The following is an 18,199-nucleotide window of genomic DNA, read 5'->3' as shown; positions in this document are numbered from 1 at the left end:
TCCCAACAGACCTGCAGCAGACCTCCTCTTAAATCAACGGATATTTTTGGTATGGACTGTTCTGGGCCTGGATTGCCACTGTGTTTACACCATTTAGCTTCCAGATTGGCAGTAGCACAACATGGTCCTATCAGAATCCGACTTCTTTCTTTGAGACTTGTTTTAAGGAGAAAATCATTTACACTGAGTAGAAATGATGATCCAAGAATTACACCTGGAAAAAAAAAAAAAAAGAAGGGATGAAGAGGGGTATATGTTATAATTGTTCCTTGTCAAAGAAAAAGTATGTTTGGGTAAGAACTATCTGCATTTTTTAAGAGTATTAACTCATCCTTTGTCAGAGTTTTCTTTTCAGTTGGCTTTTCCCCACAGTTTCATGCCATTTATATAGAATTCTAGTTATGAAGCAGGGATACCTCACTCACATTCCTAACAAAGCAATATTTGCCAAAACGTTATGACTTTTTCCATGTGTGAGCATTTTAAGTTTTATGAGTAGAGACATTTTCATTAAATTGTGCACGTTTTTCAAACACTACATTTAAGAATGAGAACAACTGCTTCATTTGTCTATTGTTAACATGATGGGAGCGGGCAATTTTCTGTGATTTCTTGTAGTAACAGAGTACAGTATATTACTTTGAGAGACACTCAAGTTTTTGACTGGCCCATGTTAAAATTCAAAACAATCAAAATATATAACATGTGTTTTCTAAAAATTTTAGTTTAATCCAAACTTCACACATCATAACCACTTGAAGTTTACAAAGTCTTAAAAACAGATAGTGGCAGGTTAGATTTATGAGAAAAACTATATGCTATAGTTCAAAGTAAATATACCCAGAAAAGGAATACACTTTAAAATGTAGCTTTTCTTTTGAACTTAAACTTGAAGTGTAGATCAAAACCTTTTCATAAAACCAATGGCACACTTTAAGATATTTCGATGCAAAGTTAGAGTGGTGGGGTTAACTTTCCCCTAAGGAGCTCATATTCTGAATTGTCATTGTGAATATTGAATTTCACCAGACCACGTATGTAATGCCCATGGCTTATTTTTCTAATGATATTTGATCCTTAAAAGAGATGAAAGAGGGAGTCAAGATGGCATACTAGGAGGACGCGGAATTCCTGTCTCCTCACAACTAGGGCACCTACCAGGTACTGGTGGGGGATCACGGACACTTAAGGGGATGGGAGGAACCCCCAGTGACGGGGTAGGACATGGGTGCGGGGGGAGTGAAGGGGGAGGAGAAGTGGAGGTGGGGTGGGACCGGCGCCCCTGAGGGGCTGCTGGGGGAGGGGAAGGGATCCCAAGACGGAAGCGGGAAATTGGGGAACCATTGGGAGGGCAGAGGATCAAAAGGGAGCGTGGCTAGGTTTCCCCTGCCTACTTGGACCCCTAGGAACCTGCTGAGATCCCGGGCCTGATCCTCTGCTGACAGAGGCCCCTCCAGCCACGAGGGTCCTGAAGGAGTGGGAGGGAGGGAAGGGGGAGCAAAAGTAAAGGCCAGACCTCTGGGACCAGCACCCCTGAGGGGTAGCAGGGGGAGGGGAGGAGATCCTACATCCAGAGGGACGCACCCACAGTTAGGGGTCCAGTGGCCACGGGGGAGACCCTGGGGAAGACGGTGGGGGGGGGCATGAAGGAACAGAAGGGAACGGGGCCTGCTTTCCCTGTCCACTTAGGCACTGGGAAGCCTGTTGGGTTCCTGGGCCTAATCCTCTGCCCTTGGAGCCTTCCTCTTGCCGTGCAGAGCCCGAGCCCCGCCCCTACACCCCACCCAGGGCCCCACCTCTACATTTGGAGACCCCCTCCAAAGAGCTGAGCCTAAACCGAACACAAACACCCTCACTCAGGGCCCTACCTCCAAACTCGGGAACCCCACACTACAGAGGCCCTCCTTTCCACGTGCTGCCTCCCCACCTTCCGCAGGTCCTAAGCAGAGGCCCCGCCCCACGCGTGAACGTCGCCCCCCCCACCCACCTAGGTCCCGCCCCATCCAAAGCCCCATCCCTGCCTAAGTTCCACCCCCCACCTAAACTCTGCCCCCATAGGTAAGGCTTTTTTTTTTTTTTTTTTTGCGGTACCGGCGCCTCTCACTGTTATGGCCTCTCCCGTTGTGGAGCACAGGCTCCGGATGCGCAGGCTCAGCAGCCACGGCTCACGGGCCTAGCCGCTCCGCGGCATGTGGGATCTTCCCGGACCGGGGCATGAACTGGTGTCCCCTGCATCGGCAGGCGGACTCTCAACCACTGCGCCACCAGGGAAGCCCGGCTGTTTTTTTTTTTTATAACATCTTTATTGGAGTACAATTGCTTTACAGCGGTGTGTTAGTTTCTGCTTTATAATAAAGTGAATCAGCTGTACATATACATATATCCCCATATCTCCTCCCTCCTGCATCAAAAAATTTCACAATTTGGGGCTTCCCTGGTGGTGCAGTGGTTGAGAGTCCGCCTGCCGATGCAGGAGACACGGGTTCGTGCCCCGGTCCAGGAAGATGCCACATGCCACAGAGCGGCTGGGCCCGTGAACCATGGCCGCTGAGCCTGCGTGTCCAGAGCCTGTGCTCCGCAACAGGAGAGGCCACAACAGTGAGAGGCCCGCGTACCGCAGAAAGAAAACAAAAACAAAAACAAAAAAAAAGATAAAGCGACCATATGTGCATGGGTTTATCTCTGGGCTTTCTATCCTGTTCCATTGATCTGTATTTCTGTTTTTATGCCAGTACCATACTGTCTTGATTACTGTAGCTTTGTAGTATAGTCTGAAGTCAGGGAGTCTGATTCCTCCAGCTCCATTTTTCTTTTTCAAGATTGCTTTGGCTATTTGGGGCCTTTTGTGTTTCCATACAAATTGTGATATTTAATTTTTTTTTTTTTTTTTGCAGTACACAGGCCTCTCACTGTTGTGGCCTCTCCCGCTGCGGAGCACAGTCTCCAGACGCTCAGGCTCAGCGGCCATGGCTCACAGGCCCAGCCGCTCAGCGGCATGTGGGATCCTCCCAGACCAGGGCACGAACCCGTGTCCCCTGCATCAGCAGGCGGACTCTCATCCACTGCGCCACCAAGGAAGCCCGTCGCTTTATCTTTGATAAAGGAGGCAAGAGTATACAATGGAGGAAAGACAGCCTCTTCAATAAGTGGTGCTGGGAAAACTGGACAGCTACATGTAAAAGAATGAAATTAGAACACTTCCTAACACCATATACCAAAATAAACTCAAAATTGATTAAAAACCTAAATGTAAGGCCAGATACTATAAAACTCTTAGAGGAAAACTTAGACCGAATACTTTATGACATAAATCATGGCAAGATCCTTTTTGACCTATCCCCTAGAGAAATGGAAATAAAAACAAAAATAAACAAATAGGATCTAATGAAACTTAAAAGCTTTTACACAGCAAAGGAAACCATCAACAAGACGAAAAGAAAACCTTCAAAATAGAAGAAAATATTTGCAAACGAAACAACTGACAAAGGATTAATCTCCAAAATATACAAGCAGCTCATGCAGCTCAATATCAGAAAAACAACCCAGTCCAAAAATGGGCAGAAGACCTAAACAGACATTTCTCCAAAGAAGATATACAGATTGCCAACAAACACATGAAAAGATGCTCAACATCACTAATCATTAGAGAAATGCAAATCAAAACTACAATGAGGTATTACCTCACACCGGTCAGAATGGCCATCATCAAAAAATCTACAAACAATAAATGCTGGAGAGGGTGTGGAGAAAAGGGAGCCCTCTTGCACTGTTGGTGGGAATGTAAACTGATACAGCCACTATGGAGAACAGTATGGAGGTTCCTTAAAAAACTAAAAATAGAACTACCATACGACCCAGCAATCCCAGTACTGGGCATATATCCTGAGAAAACTGTAATTCAAAAAGAGATATGTACCACAATGTTCACTGTAGCACTATTTACATTAGCCAGGACATGGAAGCAACCTAAGTGTCCATTAACAGATGAATGGATAAAGAAGATGTGGCCCATATATACAATGGAATATTACTCAGCCATAAAAAGAAACGAAATTGAGATATTTGTAGTCAGGTGGATGGACCTAGAGTCTTTCATACAGAGTGAAGTAAGTCAGAAAGAGAAAAACAAATACCGTACGTTAACCCATATATATATGGAATCTAAAAAAAAAAAAAGGTTCTCATGAACCTAGGGGCAGGACAGGAATAAAGACAAAGATGCAGAGAATGAAATTGAGCACATGGGGAGGGGGAAGGGTAAGCTGGGACGAAGTGAGAGAGTGGCATGGACATATATATATACTACCAAATGTAAAATGGATAGCTAGTGGGAAGCAGCTGCATAGCACAGGGAGATCAGATCGGTGCTTTGAGACCACCTAGAGGGGTGGGATAAGGAGGGTGGGAGGGAGACACAAGAGGGAGGGGATATGAGGATATACGTATAGCATATAGCTGATTTACTTTGTTATACAGCAGAAACTAACACAGCATTGTAAAGCAATTATACTCCAATAAAGATGTTAAAGAAAAAAAAAGAGAGAGATGAAAGATTAAAAAACACCTTAGGCCCACACCATACATGTTTCAAATTAGAGTACCCACGTTGGCTTTTCAACTCTGTGGAGACTTGAAAACTGCATATATGTTGTATGTTCCTACTGTAGAAATAAGACACACAACTTCTAATCTTCCACAGAGGACAATCACACTCACAAAAGCATTAGGGTTAAGACTTTTGTTAAAAATTATGATGGTGAAAATCAATTTCTTAAATTTGTTCATCAAACACATAGTGGCACTAAGACTTCACTTCATTTACACAATTTTATTTATTCAGAGTTACACTTAAAGAAAAAATAGGGCTTCCCTGGTGGCGCAGTGGGTGAGAGTCCGCCTGCCGATGCAGGGGACACCGGTTCATGCCCCGGTCTGGGAAGATCCCACATGCCGCGGAGCGGCTGGGCCCGTGAGCCATGGCCGCTGAGCCTGCGCGTCCGGAGCCTGTGCTCTGCAACGGGAGAGGCCACAGCAGTGAGAGGCCCGCGTACCGCAAAAAAAAAAAAAAGAAAAAATAGAACAGTAAATAAAAAAATTGAAACAGGCCCTCAAATACCCAAGAATCAAAAATTATCTTTATTAATGGAGCTTAGAACTTAAGTCACAATTTCTGACTTAACTGCATTACATTTCCTAAAATATTTACTTCTCAACAGTAAGTACTTGCTAAATGAAACACACCAATTCATTATTCAAAAATTTGTCATAATGGGAGTATACAAGTATAGGCTTAATTCAGTACAGTCATCTAGCAAATGAGCATTAAGGGAATGTCAGAATTACAATACCCTTTGTTCTCAAATACACGCATCTTCGTATTACCCTGCAATGAATTACCCAATTATCTGGTGGTAATGTTAATGTGAATGCTCTATTGGTCCCTCACACGAGAAGTGTTTAATATCAAAGCTCTCCTAGGGTTTTTTAAAAATCTTATTTAATGTTCATCATTCTCATCAGGCACCCATATTGGATAATTTTGGAACCCACTTTGACGGTTCACTCTTAGATAGGTTTCCAAGACTTACCAATTTCTATATCATTTTACCCAACTCTATTATTTTAAAACATGAAGGAAGAGAGACCTTAGTAATCTAAGTGATTGAAAGGGAAGATCACACCACCTTCACCAGTAGATTGTGACCATCCCGGAGGCAAGGACCATCTTATGCAGTATAGGACTAGTCAAGACAGTAGTTATTCAGGACATATCCTACTGTACTAAAGGACAGTTTAGAATCTGATCCTATTTTCAGCTGTCACAATATATTTCTTAATTGACAGGCAGGAAAGATAAGTGCTTAAATCTTTGCCATTCTTCATTTTGCATCACTGTATCACAGAATAGTAATGCTGGATGGAAGAGATCTTAGAAGCCATCTTTCAAAGTCCCTTCCTCTAAAAAAAAAAAAAAGAAAAAAAAAAACGAAACCCTTTTTATTTTGAAATAATGTTAGATCTACCTAGAAGTTGCAAAAATATACAGAGTTCTCATGTATCTTTCACCCAGCTATGTAACTATAGTACAAACACTGAAATCAGGAAATTCACTTTGGCATAACACTATTAAGTAATCTACAGATTTTATTTAAATTTAGCCATTTTCTTCACTAATGTCCTTCTTCTGGTCCAGGATGCAATCTAGGATCCTTAGTCTCCTTTAATCAGTGACAGATCCTCTAGCTTTTTTTTTTTCTTTCATGACCTTGAGTCTCTTCAATAGTCCAGGCCAATTATTTTGCAGAATATCTTTCAATTTGGGTTTATCTGATGTTCTCCCTTTAGAATAAGGTTATGTGCATTTTTGGCCAGAATACCAGAGAAGTGATACCCTTCTCAGTGCATGGGGAAAGTGATATTGATGTTTTACTACTTGCTGGTAATACTAATGTTCATCACATGGCTAAAGTGGTGTCTGCCAGATTTCGCCACTGTGAAGTGGTTATTTTTCCATTTGTAAACAATAAGTATCCTGTGGAGAGATATCTGAAGATTATGCAAATATCCTCTATTACATCAAACTTTTACCCATTAATGTTAGCATCCATTAATGCTTCTTGCCTGCAACAATTATTACTGTGGTGTGTGGTAATGTTGATTTCCTATTTCTCTTACTCTTCTACAATTATTAACTAGTATTCTATAGTAAAAAGAGCTGTCCCTTCTACTCTATTTATTAGTTCAATTATTTATCTATACCAGTATGGACTCATAGATATTTATTTTATGGGTCCTAATCTAATACTATCTTTATTTTACTTTGTTGCTTAAATTGAACCAGCTTTGGCCATTGGGAACCCCTCCAAGCTGGTTCCTGTGTCACTGTGATATACCCCTATCATTTTTTGAGAGCTTCTTTACTTTCTGGCCACAAGATGTTTCAGGCTCAGTTGTATTTTTCCCATCCCATCTCTGGCATCAGTCATTTCTCCAGAGCTTTGGTTTCTTTTGCTGAAGAATGGCATCTCGAAACCAAAATCTGGGTGGTAGGTATGCTCATTGCTACTAGGGTATCACTGTTTCTAGGGCCTCTCAGCAGAGAGGGCTAAGAAGTATATGTGCGTCTACTGCCCATGTATACACACACATCTATATTACTGTATCTATCAGTAAATATATTAAAAATCATGAATTCATACTGATACCTCTGGTTCTAATCCAAAACCACAGGATTTGGTTTCTAGCCTATTCCCTTTTCTTATTTGTAATCTCTTCCTACAACAGTGAGAAACCTGCAGAGTACTCCTTCTGATGTGTTGATGTCTGATCATCCCTAAAACATCACTTTGGAGAGAGTGGGCAAAATTAAAGCAAAAGAACTAAGACAGAAACAAAGGACAACTTTATTAAAGCAAAGGTAATTATCTATCAAAGAAAAGACTATCAAAAGCAAGGGCTGATATTTATCCCTAGAAGTCTCATTAAGAATGGGCTTGACAGCATTTTTTCTGGAGCATACAGAAGAACGAGATTACCTTTCTCCTCTATAGCACTTTTCATTTATACGAAGATATTTGTAAGCATATGATAAAATCTACTTTGTAGAAGTAACTTAATACATACAGAATCTGAACCTTACTGGATATTTCTACGGTGCAGCAATGGCCTCAAAATACTGATATTGTACTAAGTTTCTGAGGTCTTGCCTTAAAACTAGAACTGGAATGACAAAATCTGCATCACGATTCCTTACCGTATATTCCTCAGAAAGTGCCTATCCCTTCTCAAAGAAGAACGTGAGTAGGGTTGGTGGAAGGTCCTTCTTAACTCCCGAAAGTTACACAACTAGAAGTATTGATATTTATTAGCTAGGGTGAGGAGGGATATAAGAAAAAAATTCTAGACTTGCATTTTTACATAAAAACAATCAAAATGTTGACAGCTTTTGTGTTACTGTGTACACTGTTAAACACATGAACATTTTCCTACTGTCATACAAATTCTATTCTTTCTTGCTCCGGTAGAGAGAATGAGATACCTAGAATTCTCAGGAGAGTAAAGGTAAAGGTAGGGACTGAGACCTTGGGAAAATGGCCTAGAAACAGGAAGCCAATGGTCGGGCAAACATTTGGGAGCCTGAAACAAGAAGAAAGAAGGTGGGTCAGACTCAGGTGAGCACTGAGGAGGGCAGGAGGAGACACAATGTGCCTGAAATACAAGAGACTTTACAGTTGAGGCAGGCACTGACCCAGCTACAGCTATATTCCAGCAATAGCAGAATTTAACGACTGATTTTCTAGAAAGTAGACTAGTAGGCCTAGGAACCTGCCGAAATTTCTAGATTTTCAGGTTTGATACTCTCTGGAGTTTGATCTGGTTCAAGGATGAACATGAGGCTTAATGAAAACCAATGAGGTACAATAATACTTTGGGGAGAGTAACCTTTCCTCTTGGTTTCCGGTTTCGAAGGCAAGAAAATGAAGGTGTTAGAGCTGCTGGCTGTCACCATGTGTCAGCTGTTTCAGTGAACTTCTTTACTATAATGGCTTTAAGGATAATTTCTTATGATGGTACCCATAACCATGCCTAATTTCTTAAATAAGTGCTACTCCCATGCTTCTGTCTATAAGGAATTTGGATATACTGGATCACCTCCAACTTGATTTTTATGCATGCATGCATTACTCATTCAACCAACGTTTACTGGTTATCTACCATATATTGGGTATATACAAAGATAAAGTGAATAATTTGCAATCTTCTTTCACATTACAAGATTTTTCCTTTTTTAGCCTCAAGTTCTGAAATCTCAGTAAGCATTAGAGGGAAAAAAAGACAACCAACAACATTTATAATTTTGACTCTGTTCAGCAAGTGAACTGTTGAAAAACACAAATACTTCCCTAATCATACAAACACTTAGTTTTTGCTTTTTATTCACTTTATGTGCTGTCAATTCTTTCACTCTAATCAAATACTTAATTGAATACCTACGTGTTGAGTCGTCGTTCTTTTCTTTACCCCTTCATTTCTCCAATAGCCTACCCCTCACTCTATGCTTATTTTTTTCTAATCCTTTATAGTTTGTACTTGCCTATTTCTCAGGTCTACCAGCATTGATCATGGGCTCGTATGAACACAAAGGGGGTATTGAGAATTTAAGATGCTAATGTTGGCAGTGAGGATACAGGAACAGGCACTGCCTAAAGGCGTTACGGAAACATGTGACCCATAGATATAAACGTGCCCTGCCTGGTCCCTTCTGTCTCCTTTCTTTTCTTTCATGTCATACACCTACATGGAAATTAGGGAATTAGGCATGGTTTGCTTTTGAGACACATAAGTAGTTTAACTCATCCCCATGTGCCTACCTGCCCACTACACTTGCTACACACACCAGCCTGCTGTGGCTTTGCTCCTCAACGAGGGGATCCAGTTACTTGCGGCACCACAGAAAGGTTCACCCACAAGTACCAGTTTTTAAGTTTAACAGAGTCTCCGTTTCCTTTTGAACATTTCCTGCTACATTTTTAAAAGGGTACAACAAAATAATAGAGAAGCATGTTAGTTCAAGTGGTTTTAATCTTGGTGTAAATGACCAGTAATAAGAGATTATGGTGATCACTTAATAATAAAGAGTGGTGATAAATTTCACAAAGGGTCATTTGTGAATGGTAAAGCAAAGTTCACACTTTTACCACAATCTATGAAAATAATCCCTGGGACTCGTGACAGAGTTATTAATTCTCCTTTCCCCATTCTTTTACTCTGTGAGAAGCTGGCCTATGGGACATCATCCCTTCCTTTTTGTTTTTTTCAATTGGGAAACATACTAAGTATCTTCCTTGGGATAAAATGAATCTTATTTTATATATCAGCACACATATAAACCCAGGGCCACAGAGAATACTCAGAGTTCATGTAAGATGGATACTTATACATTCAAAATCCGGAATAAATGGCAACAGAAAGGGAGTAAAGGCCTGTGTTATTTTTCTTCCTAATGGACTAATAATGCAAGGTGGGACAAATGACTATAAGTAAAAATTATAAAAAACTAACTTCTTAGCATTGGAACATTGGAAAACGCTGAATAATTTTGTGAAGTTTTACCACTCCTCTACCTCTGTGTGTGTGCGTGTGTGTGTGTGTATGTGTGTGTGTGTTTACATATAAGCAAATATGACAAGATGTTTATATTTGTTCTAGCTCATGAGTATATAAGCATTTGATGTATTATCCTTTATATTTTCTGTACTTTTAATTTTTCCCTTAAATTTCCAAAAATGACGAGAGAAGAAAAGAAAGAAAAAAATTAAAGAAATATGTTACAAAAGTGTAAGATTTAGAATGGTCACAAACTTTAAAGGCATGAATATTATTAAAGCTATTTATGCAATCACTGATCAGGTCATTTTTTAAAATTTAATTCTGAAATAATTTCAGGCTTTCAGCAAAGTTAATATCTTTCATGCAGCTTCCCTTAATGTTAACAACTTACATCAACTATAGAATGAGTCTCAAAAGCCAGAAAATTAACATCGATACAACGCTACTAACTAAACCATAGACCTTGTTTGAATTTCACCAGTTTCTCCCTTCATGTCCTTTTCTTGTTCCAGGATCCAATCCAGGATCCTACCTTGCTTTTTGTGACTGTGGGATAAGGTCATTTTTGACTGAGTATATTACGTCTTCTCTCTACCTCCTTCCATTCAATAGAATGCTTTTCTGCCTGATTCTTCCATTGGCTTCTTTCAAAAATCTGTGTTTATATATTTAATTTCAGCTCTAGCAAACTAATGGCAGGTACTTAATTAAACTAAATGAGGTGTATCAACATTGAGAAGTAATTTCAGAAACAACTTGTGTGATAAATAGAAATAATCTTGGTTTGTTTGCATACTGACATACTTTTCATTGAGTGTAAAAATTTAGTTCAAGGAACAAACAGTTTCCTGGCCTTTAAAATACTCCTTCAGAAGACTAATAAATGGAAACCACTTGCTTTGGAGAATGTTTACAAAATGCTGCCAGCCCTACATTGTCGGTCTCTACTAGACCTTTACTAGGGCTCCTACTCTCTACATGCTGACTGTGCAAAGTATCATCTACAGCAAGCTTCTGTATGTCTTTAGAAAGGGTACTCAATGATGACATGTGCTAGCAAAGCATATCCAGGTATTTTTATCCAGCTGGAAATAATCTAAGGCTACTAGGAAATCAGCAAGCATGTGTTAGATACATCCAGAAGTCGATTTGCATAACTGTGAAGCATGAGGAGACTCAAAAAGTGAGGAAGAAAAATTTTTGTAAGCATGATCCATAAAAAGATGACCATAAATGACTAGATGACTAGAAAAAAAATTCTGTGAGTCTGGTCCACGAAAGAGATGATTAAGAATCTTTTCATTTCTAGTTTCTTCAACTAATGATGTTGAAGCACATAAAAATGGCACTTGGGTATTTTTATTTTATTTTATTTTTTTGGCTGCACCATGTGGCATGCAGGATCTTAGTTCCCCGACCAGGGATCGACCCCACGTGCCCTGCAGTGGAAGCATGGAGTCTTAACCACTGGACGGCCAGGGAAGTCCCTGCACTTGGGTAGTTTAACCATGAAAACAGCTTGCTTTCCCCCTCTTGATCAGAATATGTAAGTGTTTCAGATCCTACTTAATTACATTCTATTTTGTAATAAGTCTATATCTGCATCTGTTATTATAGTAAGTTGTAACATAGGATAAGATTAATAAATGAAACAAAATACAACAACACTGTCAGAGAACTACATGGACACAGATGTTTAAGCTGAAAGGGATGCTGGTGCTCCCCAACAAAGTTACTAAAAAGTCTAGTCCTCAAAATGAGAGTCCAAGTGGGTGGTCGACCTGCTAACACGTATCCCCCCTTCTCTAAGGCACTTGAGATTTCTCATGGGTGGGATTTCCAGTCCTCAGGGACTCTCATCTAGTCCTTATCAGTGAGTAAAAGCTGGGACTTCTAGTCTAATCCAAACCTCTTCTTTTGGACATAAGAAAATGACAAGTAGCAGGAACAGGATTTTATTTTTCTTTCATATGAAGAAAGGGAGAATTACTCATGGAAGACAAAAATGTCTATTGAGTTGGCTATTTATACTTGGCCCTTGTCTGGGAAAGGTATTTTTTTGAGAAATGTTTTAAAACTCTCAGATCCTAGAAAAACTGAACTGAAAATACCAAAGGGTGACGGTGGATACGCTTTGCCTCTTTCTTCCCCTCCCTCCAATGCTTACTGCCACCATGCTTACTGTTTTCACAGTTGTGTCAGTTTATTAGGAAAATAAAACTTGATTGGATCATGTGGTTATGTTAAAAAAAAAAAAGCCTACTAACAAATCTGACCGTGCATATTGGAAAGTGTACAGCAACCTTCTCATAGAGGAAAGAATATAGTATAGCTGGTTAATTTAATGAGGAAACTGCTGGTGACTCAATTTTTTTTTTTAAAGTAAGTCACATGAATGGAAGAACTGGTATCAACTCAAACAATGTTGAAAGCAAAATGACTTCCTAAGTGATTTACTGCAATGGCTTAGAAACTGGTATTAATCTACATGATCCAGGTTTTTAAAGACTGGTTTAATAGAAAGTCCAGAAGCCAGGAGACATGTGTTATAGTCCCCACTGCACCCCAGAGTATCCCTGGACAAATCGTTTAATCTCGGCACCCCTAAGTGAGGGAGTTAGTCCTAGCTCAGTAGGCCTCAACCTAGGGTTCTCTGACACTTAGGGAGTCCCACATAGTAATGGTGGTCCGTGAGGTATTTTAAGTATTTCAAAGATCCTGAAAGAAATCATGAATTTGCTGGAGACAGGGCCAAAGTGTACTAAGTTTTTTGGTTACAGTAGTATCTGGTTGGTATAGTCATGCTAGCTATCTTATCCTAAATACAGCGTGTTTGGATGATGGAGAGAAAAGGACAAAAAGTGTTCTTGATAAAGAGGATGATCTCCGAGATAATTTTCAGCTCTAAAATTTAATGCTCTATGATCTCAGCATTCATGTGGTATGACTGAGTTGGGAGAGGGAGGGAGGGAGAGGAGGATACAAAAACACTAATATTTATTGAGGAATTAAATAATTGTGTGCTAAGGAATGTGTAGGGTACTCTGTGTACGTTATTTCACTTAATCCACTCAACAGCCCCATGAATTAAGTATTTTTGCCTTTATTTTGGAAATGAGCTGTGTTGTAACTTTTACCACAATCAACTACCAGCAAGTAGCAGGGCTGGGATTGTCTGCCTCCTTCCAGCACCATGTTGCTTTATAAAAGCTACTGCTATTAGTTAGCTCTTAGTAATTTCATTTTTCCAATTGGTAACAGGGTTGTGAATAAGTGCTTTTTCCTGTCCCCGGCTGTCTTGCTTGGCCTCAGTATATTATGCCAACATAGCCTACAGGGCCAGAGCCCCAGCCAGAGAGCAAAAGAACATCGAAGATGTGTCTTCAGTCACTTATCACTGACAGGGCTGCTTTGCCAGAAACTTTCCTAGCAAATAGCCTTCTGGCTTATGTGGATGAGAGGGCAATTTGCTGTGACTGCAGCAAAACTAAACACTGTCACAAATTCAGTGGAGTGGGGGATATTTACTTCTAACCCTCTCTTCTTCCACAGTCCCAGTTCTAGGAGCTACAATAATTCTTATCCATTTCACCCAATACTAACTTACAAAGTGCCATCATGAGGATGCAAAGGAGACACTATTAAGAAAAAGATCTTTAGGAACTTCCTTGGTGGCGCAGTGATTAGGAATCCGCCTGCCAATGCAGGGGACACGGATTCAAGCCCTGGCTTGTTAAGATCCCACGTGCCACGGAGCAACTAAGCCCATGTGCCACAACTACTGAGCCTGCGCTCTAGACCCCGCAAGCCACAACTACTGAGCCCGCGTGCCACAACTACTGAAGTCCGTGCGCCTAGAGATCGTGCTCCGCAACAGGAGAAGGCAGCACAATGAGAAGCCTGCGCAGTGCAACCAAGAGTAGCCCCCGCTCACCGCAACTAGAGAAAGCCCGAGCGCAGCAAAGAAGACCCAATGCCGCCAAAAATAGATAAATAAATAAATAAAATTTAAAAAGAAAAAAAAGATCTCTAGTATTTAATTGCTAGGACTGGAAAGTTTCTTCTCCAATAGCATTTTTCACAGTGAGATATTTTCACAGTGAGATATTTTCATTGATAGCATTTTTGTTGTCTCAAATGCCCTTTTTTCTCCTGTCCAAGGAATACTGTTTTAATATGCGTATATGGGAAATGTTTACCAGTTGTCCCTTTTTTTCACCTCAAATGTATCTAAATCTAGAAAAATAGTTCTTTCCCATATCTTTGTTAAAGCTAGGAGAAGAAATAAAAAGCATTGATTCTTTTTTTCTATAGTACATAAGCACACAAAGTCTAGCGCAATGGAACACAATTCTAAAATACATAACCTGGACTTCCCTGGTGGCGCAGTGGTTAAAAATCCACTTGCCAATGCAGGGGACACAGGTTTGAGCTCTGGCCCGGGAAGATCCCACATGCCGCGGAGCAACTAAGCCTGTGTGCCACCACTACTAAGCCTGCGCTCTACAGCCTGCAAGCAACAACTAGTGAGCCCACACGCCGCAACTACTGAAGCCCGCGCGCCTATAGCCCACACTCCGCAACAAGAGAAGCCACCGCAATGAGGAGCCCGTGCACTGCGATGAAGAGTAGCCCATGCTCTCCGCAACTAGAGAAAGCCCGCAAGCAGCAACGAAGACCCAACGCAGCCAAAATAAACAAATTTATTAAAAAAATACATAACCAGAGGCCAACAGTTTTCTAGCAGTCTAGATTAAGTTTGGAATTGGTAACTAAAAACAATAGGGGGAAAGACTAATCTAGCTGGAGACAAGATTTGAAGGTGGGTATACTTGGGAGAGTGTAATAACTGTACTGGATTTCTCATTAGAAGGGAGCAGAGTCTTAGGAAGACTTCACATTCCCCAAGAGAACCATATTTACACAATTAACAATTCTTTTGTTGAAAAAAAAAAGCTTTCATTATTGCATGTAGACACATGTGGGCTGTATAAAAATATAAGAGATGTGTAACCCATGGTAAACACAAAGTAATGATCTTAAACAGGCCAAATCCTTGAACTCGTCATCAATAAATGTCTCTCCTGCATTCAGCTACCCAGGCTGCTGGGAGCCTGTTTTCTTCAAGTACTTCAAACACTGAAATCCAGGAACATTTATTATTTTAATCCATTACAGGCAGTGCTTGATTTAACTTTATTGGTTGTGGTGGTGGTAGTGGTTATAAGTGGGGGGTACAGCAATGTTCTTTTACACATCATTTCAAAAGGGCTTAATTATATTTTATAGTTTGGGCCAGGAATTCTACTTGTTTTTGGTCTAACAAGGTTCAAATGGAGTTCAGGTCGGTGATTAATCAGAAGAAAAAGTCAGAGATGGTTATCTCTCTGCGATGAGCTCATCTCCCTCTACGAAAGGCTGGGCAGGTACATCATGTTCACTGTGCCACAGCACATGAGAGTGCTCTGACATCCGAAGATGGCTACTTATTGGATGATTTTTACTTTTCAGGCAGCCTGGAAATTAGCACATCAGATATTTCACCCAGTGGTTACCTTCTAAATTTCTGAAGTTACTATCCTATGTATTTAAAGGCTTCTCATTAAAATCCAAACAGCTATAGTAACCTCACAGCACAGAAAAAATGTACACGAAGAACAAAAATCACGTAACAGACATTAAAAAAACCCACATAGACCCTTTAGCACAGAAAAATTTAAATATTCCAAATGAAAGATGTAAAGACTGAATTAATATAATTTGGTTAAACAAGAAAAAATAAGTGACCATATAAATATGCTTGAACAGCATATATCTACTAGTGAGTTTTTTTTTTTTTTTTCTGGGTATGCGGGCCTCTCACTGCCGTGGCCTCTCCCGTTGCGGAGCACAGGCTCCGGACGCGCAGGCCCAGCGGCCATGGCCCACGGGCCCAGCCGCTCTGCGGCATGCAGGATCCTCCCGGACCGGGGCACGAATCTGCGTCCCCTGCATCAGCAGGCAGACTCTCAACCACTGTGCCACCAGGGAAGCCCCTACTAGTGAGTTTTTAAAAAATATCAAACATTCTTAATTTTTTACCTCTTTTTGAGGGGGTGAAAAAAGATAATTTCTAAGATAGTAGTATTAACATTGCTTATTATTGACCAAAATTCTATCTAAACATATATTATTGATAACAATTACAGCCGGGAGACTAAAACTTGTATGTTGGGATTTCTTCTCCATTGCATACGATTTCTAAGAGAGAGGTCAAGAAAATGACTTGCCAAGAGAATGTCTTATACATTTATGGTTTTTATTTCCCGCTGTGCTAGAGAGTAAATATGGAACATTACTTTGAAAACAAGTTATGAGAATTTTACTTTTTCCACTTATTTCCCATTCAATTTTTAGAACTTCCTATTTTACCTTTTTTGAATGTCTCAAAAGTCTACCATTACGCACAGAAAAATATCAATTTTGAAAGAAAATCAGTAATCCACAGGTAATTTAAGAGTAAAAAAAGGACAGGCCAGTTCATCAGTAGCAACTTTGAACCTTGTTATAAAGTAATAGGACGGAATCTGACCAGGATTAATAGTGGTCCTCAGTTCTGGGATGAGGGGTGTCAGGTTACACGGACTCTGGGCCATCTGTTCTGCCTGCCTACATTTTACTTCTGCAAAACTATAAACGCACCTCTACCTCAGGGACTATAGAAAGGCATTAGAATTCTTCTGCTTTTCATTATCAGAAGATTCAGTAACTCACTTCATTGTCAAGATAATCCCCTTTTACTCTTTCTTTTGCGCTTGCGGGGTATGGCCAAAATGACAAATAAAACCCCAGATGTTAACAGACCCAGTGAGGTCTCCACCTTTCCTTGAGTGTTGGGTTTAAGCTACTTGAGACACAGTGTCAAAAATGACAGGACCCCGATGCCCACACCCAATATTCATTAAGGTTTGTTAGTGATTTGTATAGCTGTCTACAAACTGTACTTCCACTTCAATCCTCAGTGGCTGTTTAAAAGTTAACTTTGTCCTCTGGCTTTAACAGTCAAAGAATTCATTTCTTATTGTTCAAGCATTGGAAAAAGATGCTATTTCTTTCTAAAAGTAACAAAAGTCTTTGGGGTGTTGTAAATGGCTTGTTATTGCAATATATTATTTTAGGTAGTCATATATAATTTAATGTTTTATTTCCCCTCAGGCTTACTTGCACTTCTGCAGCATCCAATGGCTATGACAACGCCTTAAGGAGATTTTCCTCAGGAGATCCAGTTGACTCTGGAATGAAAAGCTGGAGCTCCACTTTGTATCAATTAATAACCTGCTTTCACTTTTCAGTACATGAAAAGGAACTCTAGGTTCTTTACATTTTTACTGGTCCTGAATTCAGTGAACATGAAAAGAGGCATTTGTATACATGAAAAATAATGTGGTTATGCTTTCTTTCTTCCTACTTTTGTTTATACACAAAGATAAGTACATCTGGATGACAGAGGCTGGGGTAGTGAAAGTTATTTAAACCACAGCTCTTTGACTAGGAATTCAACTCATTGCTTTCTGTATGGATGAAAAGTCCCCTAATTCCCTATGGAAAGGGGATTCTTGCAACTTTTCCCTAATTCTGACTAAAATGCCAGCCAAGATGGCCTCACTTAGGCTCTTTCCCCAACCCTTTGTGCCACCTAACTTGTTCATATCCTATTTCCCTTTCCCTTATCTACATGGAGTTTGCTAATCGACGTGCCCCCAAGAAAGAGTAAGGCAGCCTAAAGCACAGCTATTTCACAGCCTGAATTGTGTACCCTTGTTTGCAGAAATCTAAGAAGTGCCGCCCTAATAGAGCCATAATTTACTCTGACAAGGAGAGCTAAAGTCTGCAGCTCACTCCCCACCCTGCCTGTGCAAAGTGCTACACTGCTGGTTCAGAATTTATAGCTACATACTTAAGGTTTCTCCAAAACACTATACTTCAAACAGCAAAAAAGACTGTGTGTGTGTGTGCGGGGGGGTGGGGAAGGCTACTTTTAAAAAAGAACATACTACAGAATGGGACAGATTTAATGGCTAGCAAAAGAAATATCTGCCTTAAAATGTTT

General features: G+C 40.3%; 1 protein-coding gene across 8 annotated transcripts in view; it reads right to left on the bottom strand.

Annotated features, from left to right (window-relative positions):
* The window catches only part of VPS13B (vacuolar protein sorting 13 homolog B), an 808,377-nt gene that overhangs the window by 168,727 nt on the left and 621,451 nt on the right, over positions 1–18,199 (bottom strand). For all 8 annotated transcript variants that reach the window (XM_082859134.1, XM_082859132.1, XM_082859133.1 and 5 more), the window contains one exon: positions 12–214. In XM_082859134.1, the coding sequence (XP_082715260.1) occupies positions 12–214 (203 nt within the window). The remainder of the gene's footprint in view (positions 1–11; positions 215–18,199) is intronic.

Source organism: Leucopleurus acutus (genome assembly GCF_964270905.1).
Source record: "Leucopleurus acutus genome assembly, chromosome: 17".
Classification (NCBI taxonomy): Eukaryota; Metazoa; Chordata; class Mammalia; order Artiodactyla; family Delphinidae; genus Leucopleurus; species Leucopleurus acutus.
The sequence above is the reverse complement of the archived record's forward strand: the minus strand, read 5'-3'. Positions and strand labels throughout refer to the sequence as shown.